The sequence below is a fragment of the Centroberyx affinis genome, unplaced genomic scaffold, assembly GCF_046629955.1.
Source record: "Centroberyx affinis isolate AG114_WGS23_722 - 3 ecotype Tasmania unplaced genomic scaffold, CSIRO-AGI_Caff_v1 ptg002012l_1, whole genome shotgun sequence".
In the NCBI taxonomy this organism is placed as follows: Eukaryota; Metazoa; Chordata; class Actinopteri; order Beryciformes; family Berycidae; genus Centroberyx; species Centroberyx affinis.
The window spans coordinates 870-11,580 of NW_027280354.1; the positions used below are offsets into that span (position 1 = coordinate 870).

A 10,711-nucleotide genomic window follows, 5' to 3' on the forward strand; every position below is an offset into this window, starting at 1 on the left:
TGCACACACACGCACACACAGGGAATGGGTTTACGGAGGCGGTTTGCAGAGGTGACTGTGCAGTGGGCTGATGGCGTGGGCGGACTGCGCTGAAGGGGGATTACAGCCCTTTGTGACTGCCTTGCATCACCACAGGGGCTCGAGTCACTCCTCATCTTAAACCTCTGCATGCTCTGTGTGGTTAGCACTCGCCTTTTGTCAGCCATGAGCCATCAATGGGCCTTAGGCTAGATTAATATGTTTGCATAAGTCTGTTTCTGTTTTTTGTGTGGATATTTTATTTTTTATTTTTGGGGTTTTACTGTTTTTATTTGAATGAAACCTGGACATTCAACCACCCTGGCTAGGAAAAGGCCAGGTTTGAGGGTTAGGGGTGGGATTTCTCAGAAGGTCCGCCGTTCCTCTGGTCGGTGTCTGACAGTCCGCACTCTCTCCACAGATGCTGGGAGTGGAGGTTCTGGCCGCGGAAGCCTCGTCCGGTGTGCTGAAGGACCTGGTCGAGGGCCTGCTGACCGTCATGTTGGACCCCAGACTGGAGGAGCTGCAAGACGGACGCCAGATCATTTGCTCCATTAACATACTGCTGGGAAAAATCTTCGAGGAAGCCGAGCACACCAGCGTACTCAGGTGTGTGTGAGCAGACACGCTGGATTTTAACAATTTGGAATTTGTACTAAGTTGCACAAGAGTTGGTTCCGTTCGAGTAATTTGATTGGACAGGTGTGCCTGATATACAGTCTACCAGCACTGGGATGTTTTACTTTATGCATCACTCCGCTTTACAGCTGCTGTAATAGAAACAGTTGATGTGTTGTAGTGGGATCCTGAGGGAACGAATGAAAGACAAAAAACATAATCTGTTGTCTCAAAATACTAGATACAGCTTTGTTTATAGAACTGTTGTATAAAAGCAAAATCACACTCAAGGTTGTGCTGTTCTACTGGATATCAGGGCTCCCTCTGGTGTGATATTATTGCTTAATTGTCACTTTTAAATCAAAGAAAAATTTGTCCTAACAGATGTGAGCATTTGTTTTTTTTTGCTGTCCTCTGCAGCGCTCTGCTGGTGCTGCTGCAAGACGCCCTGTCCTCCTCCGTCTCCTCCAAGTTCTCTGATATCGTCATGAAGGTAAGCCAGACTGAAGTAAAAAAGTAGTAAGAAGAAGAAGTAAAAAAAAAAAGGGGGAAAAAACATTATGTATGCATACTTACAAATATCCAATATTATAAAAATATAAACATATACATACATAGATACATACATATTAATGAACAAACAATATTAAAATGATTAAAAATAAATAAATTGTCCCCTTGCGCCACTTTGCCTTTTATGTTCTTGTCTGTGTTTGTGTCTTGTATGTTTGTTTTTAAATGCTGCCATTTTGGCCAGGTCGAAAAAGAGATCAGTGATCTCAAGTGACTACCTGGTAAAATAAAGGTTGGATTAATAAATAACATAAATTAAAATAACTACCAGAGGGGTTTTAATCGAGTCCAAAATCCCTCTGGTTAGCCTCAGAGGGATTTTGGACTCGATTAAAACCCATGTCTTTGGAATTAGGCATGTCCCATTTGAGCCAAAAGTCATTGGTCTACCCAGGGTTTCTGTTTTTTGTTTTTTTTGTGTTTGTTTGTTTGTTTTGTTTTTTTACTGGTAAGATTTCAGGATCCGGACAGGTATAAACATGTATGCTATTTATTTGATGGACAACTGCACATTTTACCAGCCAAAATCCGGCATATACCAGCTAACAGAAACCCTAGGTCTACCCCTTAACTACTCTATCTGGTTTCTTCATTTCAAATAAAATAAGAAATCCTCTCACTCAAATTGCACAACCCGTGTCTGTGCGTCGGTATCAGTGTCTGTGGAGGGTGATCAGGTTCCTCCCGGAGACCATCGCTAGCGTGAACCTCGACAGGATCCTGCTGGACATCCACAACTTCATGAAGGTTTTCCCCAAAGAGAGGCTCCACCAGCTCCCGAACGACATGGCCCACCGCACCCTGAAGACCCTGCTGCACACGCTGTGCCGCCTCACCGGGCCCAAGGTCAGCATGTCTCCACCGGGGGGGATTTTAAAGTCTGAACATGATTCATCGTTGGCTATAATTCTAATATCAGGGATGCAAACTCACCTTTTTGATCCCAAAATGGGGCACTTAAGTGAATGATTTCTGAGTGGTTTTGTGTCTGCCCTTGGTATCTGTCACCTTTTTCACTCTCCATTTGCATCCCTGAACATAGATGCCCACTTCTGGTTTATAATGTTCCACTTTAGCACAAAATATCTTGTTTAAACCCTCACAAAGTAGGCCTGCATGTAGTTTGCCCTGTTGTGTACAATATTATGTAAAATAGGGTCATAGGTCTACCACTGGTAGCTAACGGTTGGGTAGTTTTGTGTGTGAATTTAAAAGAAAAACAGTTGCTCCTGTGACTGGAACCTATGATATATATATACTGAGCTAGCTGTATTTTGTCAGTAAAGTGTGTCCGAAGTTTATGAGCCGTTTTTAGAAATAAGCCGTAATTAGAAATGCACTGTATGTCTTTAACCTAGACTCTGATTGTAAAACTATAATTAAACTTCTGTACAAAGATGGGATGCAAATAGTGCAGTGAAATTGTTCCCCAAATCACCAGGATGAATAATTGTGATTAATTAGGAACACAGTATAATAATACTCAGGCAAGTGCAATGTAACAGTGCAGAGGCGTTGAGCACCAAGTCTGTTGTATCTGTTTGCAAATGTTGCTCTGGCTTGGTTAGCTAATTAAGAGAATATTATAATGACCTACATGTAGCAGCTGCTCAAGACGTTACAACCACATCACTTTTTTTCTTTATCAAACAATCCTCTGCCTGCTTCTTCTTTTTCCTCTTCTTTCCTGACGAAACAAGACCGCTTGCAAGTCTCTTATGGTATAAGTTTTTTTAAATTAACTTGGTGTGTGTGTAGATCCTGGACCACCTCACCCTGGTGGAGAACAGGAAGGAGTCAGAACTAGAAGTCCATCTGAAGAAGGTGGTCAAGTCATCAACAACAAAAATGAGCAGAGACCAAGAGAATTTGGTAAGTACATACACCGGAAGTGAAGCTGCCTTAAAACACTTACAAACCTGACATTTTTGTAATTAAAACTTTTTGGTACCTCCTCATGCTGACCTACCAAACATCTGTGTCTTTTCCTACAAAGGTGATCACAACAAAACAGAAAGAAGAGCTGCTGGAAATCTTCAAGAAGATCTCTGTTAAAGAAAGTGGCAGAGAGGTCAGTTCACCATCAGCACTTTCACCTTTTAAAGCTGCACTAGGCAGCATCGTCCCAAGTGGCAGCAGGAGATAACCGTGAAAGTCTGAAGGATTTTGTTTCTCAGAAATCATGAAATGTGTTGTCAGTAAACCACACTGAGCAGGTCGGTCGAGTCGCTCTGTTCTGACTGACTGGACGGTGCCGGGTGCAGCTACGGTTTGCATGTTTTGTATTAGAGCCGAACAATTCCTTGAAAAATACAAACGAAATCGTAACATGAACTTCTGCAACAAATCGCAGAGGCTGCAGTTAATCGTTTTAAGAGAGAGGGGCGTCCAAAATGGATTTGTGAACAAAGATTACCTGCAGCTCTAAAACTCCTTGGTCCATGAATCAAAACCTTTTCATCGGACTCAAACTCAGTAAATCCTGCACACTATTTTTTTTTTTTTTCGATCATATGAATCAACGATCATATGAATTGTAGTTTAAATCACAATTGCAATATTCCGTCAAATAATCACAATTAGATTTTTTTTGATTTTTTTTTTTTTATCAATATCAGTCAGCCCCATTTTGTATTTATTTTATTTTCTGCTTTGGAATTGCTCTTCATAAAGTTGCATTGCTTTGATGAGTTAACAGTAATTTAAGGAAAATCAATAAAATGACTTCAGAGCTTCCCATCGACCCCACTGATGGATGCAGCCGTTCTCCACACATCGTTTTTTGAGACGTTTCTTCCTGTGGACTTTCAAATAAGTTGTAGAGAACTGGGAAGCTTTGAATGGCTGCAGTCAGCTTCTCGTCCATTTTGCACTCAAAAGCAAAATCGCATTGGCAGGGAAACGAGGAAGCACAGAAATCCGATTGGCTGTTGAAATATTTGCGCTTTAGGCTGGTAAGACTGGCGTAATTTTACATATCTTGCTTTAACTCTACTAATAACAACACATGAGTATCTGCAGACTAAAATGTGTGTGTGTGTCTCCAGGGTCTGATCCAGCTGTGGGAGTTCAAGCAGAAGTATCCGGACGTAGACCTGAACCCTCACCTGAAGAAGCTGTCCCCGTCCTTCCAGGCCTTCATAGAGCGCGGCCTTACCGCAGTCGCCACAGAGAGAGACGCCAAGGCCAAGATGGCCGCCCTCACCACAGGTACGCTCGCCAACCAGCGCGTCTGGTCACTAGGGATGCATGTAAATAATCGCACCAACCGACCAACGAGCCCACTCACAGCCCCATGACACTGGAATACTTCCACTTTGTTTGGACTAGATCAGTGATTCTCAACCTCTTTCCTATTAAGGACCCCTAATTTAGTCCACATTAGGGCCACAGACCTCTATTTGATGAGAGTTTGTCTCTCAGACCCAAATCTGAGAATATCTTTATTGTTAGATATGATTTTGTCCAGAATTCCATGACTATCTGTATTGTAGGTAGAGAGATAACAGAGAAACTATGATCAAAACAGTTATTCTTCTACATTCTCTAATTGTGTTAACTTCTTATAAATGAAATAATGGTGAAGTTTAACAATTCACCAATTTGCTGGTGACCCCTCGGGCACCCGTGGTGGTCCCCGGAGCCCACGTTGAGAACCACTGGACTAGATCATCAGTTATTTTTGGTGAGCTTTTTAAAAGTGTAAAGTAATGATGGCCGCTACAAAACCCCCACAATCACAGAATCCCGGAGGGCGATACAGTAGCTTCTAGGGCTGGGCAATATATCGATATTATATCGATATCATGATATGAGACTAGATATCGTCTTAGATTTTGGATATCGTAATATCGTGATATGGCATAAGTGTCTTTTCCTGGTTTTAAAGGCTGCATTACAGTAAAGTGATGTCATTTTCTGAACTTACCAGACTGTTCTAGCTGTTCTATTATTTGCCTTTACCCACTTATTATATTATTATATCCACATTACTGATGATTATTTATCAAAAATCTCATTGTGGAAATATTTTGTGAAAGCACCAATAGTCATCCCTACAATATTGTCGCGATATCGATATTGAGGTATTTGGTCAAAAATATTGTGATATTTGATTTTGTCCATATCGCCCAGCCCTACTTACAACTGAACATTTAGCCCACTTCGTAGAAAATACCGAGATATATATCGTGTATCGCCATTCAGCCTAAAAATACCGAGATATGATTTTTGGTCCATATCGCCCAGCCCTAGTAGCTTCTGAAATGCTTTACCGTTAGAAAACCGCAGCATCAGTCCATGGCCGCATCTCTACTCATCACAGGAAAGTTCACTGTGAGGAAACTCTGCTTCCATCTGTTTGCACCGGACACACTTTTTGGCCATTAGCTGTTTTGTGCAGACCTGTACGGTGTAATGGAGGAGAGTAATTTGTCTGCTCGTTGCAGGAGTGTCCACCGCCGGCTCAGAGGAGCTGAAGCCATCCGTCTACATGGAGAGACTCAAGGCGCTCCGCCAGCTCAATGGCCTGGATAACAAAGACACACTTACCAGCACAGGTGTGTGTAAACATGCACTACATTCCTGTACCAGCCATACACTCCCACACTCATTTTGAATCCAGTTCAGATTGGAGCTACACTACCAGTCAAAAGTTTGGACACACACTTTTCTCTTCTTTCTTTACTATAATTATAAATATGAAAAATAGTAAAGACATCAAAACTATGAAATGACACAAATGGAATTATGCAGTGACCAAAAAAGTGTTAAACAAATCAAAATTATCTTCTATTTTAGATTCTTTGAAATAGCTGCCGTTTGCCTTGATGGAAAGGCAAAGGCTTTGGAAAGAAATTCATACATAGGATCAACTTCACTATTTATATTTTTCTAAGAAACACATTTCAAGCATTTAAGCAGAAGCCTTTAGATCAAAATGGCTTCAAGAGAATGAGAAACATAGAACATTCAATCAGGTGTGTCCAAACTTTTGACTGGTAGTGTAAATAAGTTTGTATTTCCTCATGCTTGTGAATATGGCGTCTGTTTCTTGGACATGTTGAAATAATAAGCGTCCTCTGTTTCCTCTCAGGAGTCCTTGGCTCTAATTCCAACACTGACGGGCAGGAGCTGAAACCGTCCGTCTACCAGGAGAAACTCAAGATGATACGACAGCTGCGTGGCCTGGAGAACCAGGTGAAGGTGTGTTCTGACTGCAGCTTTCAAATGACGAGGACCGTTACACACCAGTAATGTGGGACTATTTATTTTATACTAGAATTTATAACCCTCTCTTCTCCTTGTCTCCTCTCTTCTCCTCCTCTCCTCTCCTTGTCTCATCTCCCCTCTCCTCTCCTCTCCTTGTCTCCTCTCCCCTCTCCTCTCTCCTCCTCTCTTCTCCTCTCCTTGTCTCCTCTCTTCTCCTCCTCTCCTTGTCCCCTCTCCCCTTTCCTCTCCTTGTCTCTTCTCCTCTCCTCTCCTTGTCTCCTCTCTCCTCCTCCTCTCCTTGTCTCCTCTCCTCTCCTCTCCTCTCCTTGTCTCCTCTCTCCTCTCCTTGTCTCCTCTCCTTGTCTCTTCTCCTCTCTCCTTGTCTCCTCTCTCCTCCTCCTCTCCTTGTCTCCTCTCCTCTCCTTGTCTCCTCTCCTTGTCTCTCCTCTCCTTCTCTCCTATCCTTGTCTCCTCTCTCCTCTCCTCCTTTCCTCTCCTTGTCTCCTCTCCTCCTTTCCTCTCCTTGTCTCCTCTCCTCTCCTTGTCTCCTCTCCTCCTCTCCTCCCTTCTCCTCTCCTCTCTCCTACTCTCCTCTCCCCTCTCCTCCTTGTTGTCTCCTCTCTCCTCCTCTTCTCTCCTCTCCTTGTCTCCTCTCTCCTTTCCCCTCTCCTCCTCTCCTCTCCTTGTCTTGTCTCCTCTCCTCTTCTCCTCTCCTCTTCCCTCTCCTCTCTTCTCCTGTCCTTGTCTCCTCCTCCCCTCTCCTCTCCTCTCCTCCATGGTGGGACACACAAACCGCTCTCCAATTATAGTAATGGGATTTCCTAAAAATCAGTGAATGAACATTAATGGAAATTCCACCCTAAAACACTAACCCTAAATAACAGATATAGGTGATCCTTTTATTTAGCGCACATGTAAACACTTGCAGGAGACTCTTCAATCAGAATGATTTCACTCAGAATGAAAAAATCTCTCATGTAACCGCAGCTAGTCATACAAGGAGAAATCCATCGTAGAAGAGGCAGACCAATTCCTCAACCCACAGTAGCCTCGATATCCCAGAATGCAATGCAACCACAAGTCACTCAACTCAGCTATCGCTCTTTCCACTTAACACACATAACCCACAACTGAATGCAACAAGCTCACGGCCCTCTGGGGGTTGTCGAAAGGCATTCTGGGAAATGTAGGAAATCACTAACCAAAGTAGGAGTAGGCAAGACAAGTTTAGGAAAGAGAGAAGTGTGAGACAGCGGAGTGGATTTTTTCCTTTAACCCGCTGTTCTCTCCACAGCAGGAAGAGACCGTGGACCGTCCCATGCTGTCCGTGCCCGCTGCCCCTCCCTCCTCCAAAGACCACAACAAGCTGTCCCATCTCCTCCACCACCACCAGGCGGTGCCACAGAGCCCCGCCCGGCCAGCTAAACACACCCCTGCCCCCGGCCCCGCCCCCGCCACCAACACCTTGGACGACCTGAGGAAACGACTCGAGAGGATCAAGAACAACCGCTGAACATCTGAATGAATATCTGAATGACTGCTTCAATCTCTTAATTATGTCTGTTTACATTGTACAGTTTTCTCATGTTGTGCAATCTTTACTTCCTCAGTTTGTCTTTGGTTCTTGTCTTTTACTGTCTTTCCCCACTTAACACATTTTGTTTTTGTCCTACTACATTTGTGTTTCTCCATTTTTAAAGATTTTACATGTGAACAGGTTTTATATTAAATGTATTTATCTCAAATAAAATGTGGTTTTCACATGTGTAATGGAGTTTTGGATAATTTCAGTGGTGTTGGTTTCTTGTGTGATGAAAATAATTTAGGCTTCTGTATGTTGGCAAAAGCAACAGGAAAACCTAAAAACAGGTTTAATTCAGTGGCTTTCCTGCAGTATGGGGATGTACTTGTTACTGTCTGGCTTATCAACAGCTCACAAAAATCACTGACTCTATACTGACTAGTTTTGATTTTACTTCATACCATAATGTCCTTGCTGCCTCCTGTAGACCAGCGGTGTGAAACCATGTGCCGCTGATGGCCGAGAGTCTGCAGGTTTGACTGATCAGCACCTTCAACCAGAAGCAAGGCAGCTTTATTTGTATAGCACATTTCATACACTGAGGCAATTCAAAGAGCTTTACAGAGTAATAAAAAAAACTACAATTAAAAAGTGCAAAATTCCAGACAAGAGATCCACAAGATAAAATACTTAAAAAGTAAACAAGTGCAGTTCAAATCAAGTGAAATGGAAAGATAAAGGAAAAGACTGCAGGAGGATTAGAAAAATGCATTAAAATCACATTTAAAAGAAAATAAAAAAGATATAAATAAATATTACAGTGCAGATGAGTGTTGCCCTAGATTTCTTAAAAAGCCTTGGCAAACAGAAACATAAGCCCTGATTTAAAAGATTGTAAAGTGGAGGCAGACCTCAGATTTTCTGGAAGTTTGTTCCAGGCATGAGGAGCATAAAATCGAAAAAGCTGCTTCTCCATGCTTTGTTCTGACCCTGGGAACAGTAAGCAGACCAGCACCTGAAGACCTGAGGGGTCTGGCGGGGTTCATAAGTGCTTTTATAAACATACAACAGAATTTTAAACTCGAGGAGAGAGGAGGAACCAACCAGTGAAATCAGCTGCTGGTCATGTTTTCGATTGCATTGAAAACCTCTGGTACATGGCTGCCTCTCCCCTGCTGCAGAGCCTCAGTTTGTCCACCAGGTGGCAGTTTAACATCAATCTTCCTCCAGTTCCTCACAAACCTCCAGTCTCCCTGTCTGGTCAGGAGGCATGCCTGGCCCGCTGGATGCTCTCCCAGCCAGCATGCACAGCCACAGGTGTCTGATAATCACTAAAAATAACTCGACTTGTTCCTTTTTTTTTTTAAAGCCCCGAATGAAAATTTCCTGCAGATCGCAATGTTAATGAATGGGAGAAATCTTGTCGGGGTGAAGATGTAAAGCTTCAGAAACAAGAAATACTTAAATGCAAACAAGATCAAACCTCCATCCCAGTGTTTCTCATACAGTGGTAGTATGGTGTTTTCTCCATCTTATGCAGTTGGGGTTCTTCTTCTAGCCAGAGTTGAGCTCAGTTGAAGGCTCAGGATTTGATGTGAAACGGTTTTCTTAGTGAATGTTTTTAGCATGAATATCCACTGATACTCGGGCAGGGGAAATGTAGAGGTGTGTGGATGCAAAGGGCCTTATTGTACATTCCCTCTAATAACTGAGACGGATTAAAAGACTGACATGATCACAGCTGCAGAGTGAGTTAGTGTGTGTGTATGTGTGTGTGTGGCGGGGGCGATGCTGGGCTCACTTCCACTAGAGTCTCAATAGAATCTCAGTACTGTAAATTTCATCTAAAAGTTGTTTTTGGTCGGGGGTGGTGGTTAAAAACTCCAAACATCTTACTTCCAAATTGGGCTTCCAAGACCGTCTTTGAGTTCAGAGGTGAGTATGGAAATATTCTACACACACACACACACACACACACACACACACTTTCTCTTTGACACAGTTTTTAACCCTCATCCTACCAACGTATTTAACAACTACCGACTGGGGTCTCCAGAATAAACTACTGTAAGAAACAACCATCATAGCAAAATGTTAACTTATTTCTTCTCAAAACATTATGAGTTATGTAATTAATGTCATCTGAAAAAAACAACAACAACAACATTGTTATTATTTTAGGAAAATTACAGATAATTAAATGATGTATTGTGTGCCCCTACCCCCCCTGATAGTGTGTGATACTTTAAATTAGGACCCATGGCAAACATGAACTCAATAAATAGTTCCATCTATTAAAACTGCATAGGCGGAATTGCTTTTGACTGGGGTCCCCCAGAACCCCCGATACATTGATATTTTAAAAAAGCACTAATTAAAACAAGCACTAATTAAAACAGAAACAGAAAACAATGATATGAAGTCATTAGGAACAAATTGATTGACAAAGTCATGAAAAATGGGAACGATAGAATAAAGCACCTGTAAAGATATGACAAAAGGTATAGCTCTGGGAGTCTGCGGGTTCCCCCAGTCGGTAGGATGAGGGTTAAAGTCATTGATGTCCAGTATGTGCACACAGCTGCACACACACAGATCAAACCGACTGGCTTGTGAAACCTGTTTGATTCAGTCAGACTGCTTGGAGAATGGCCTTAAGATATCTGATTTAATAGCAGAGGTATTTCATTCCCTGTCTGACGCAGTTTTGCCCTGAGAACAGAATCAGGCTCTGACACTTCAAAGGTGGAAGTGGAAGGTGAGAGGTTG

General features: G+C 42.5%; 1 protein-coding gene across 1 annotated transcript; it reads left to right on the plus strand.

The window, feature by feature from the left end:
* Positions 1–439: 439 nt before the first annotated feature.
* On the plus strand, positions 440–8,133 carry LOC139653949 (cytoskeleton-associated protein 5-like; the record flags this gene model as incomplete). The annotated part of the gene is made up of 9 exons (XM_071530959.1): positions 440–627; positions 1,057–1,129; positions 1,867–2,055; positions 2,968–3,081; positions 3,206–3,280; positions 4,257–4,419; positions 5,658–5,768; positions 6,305–6,414; positions 7,715–8,133. Coding segments are annotated over 9 exons (1,242 nt in total), but the record flags the coding sequence as incomplete, so codon positions are not given.
* Between the last annotated feature and the right edge of the window lie 2,578 nt (positions 8,134–10,711).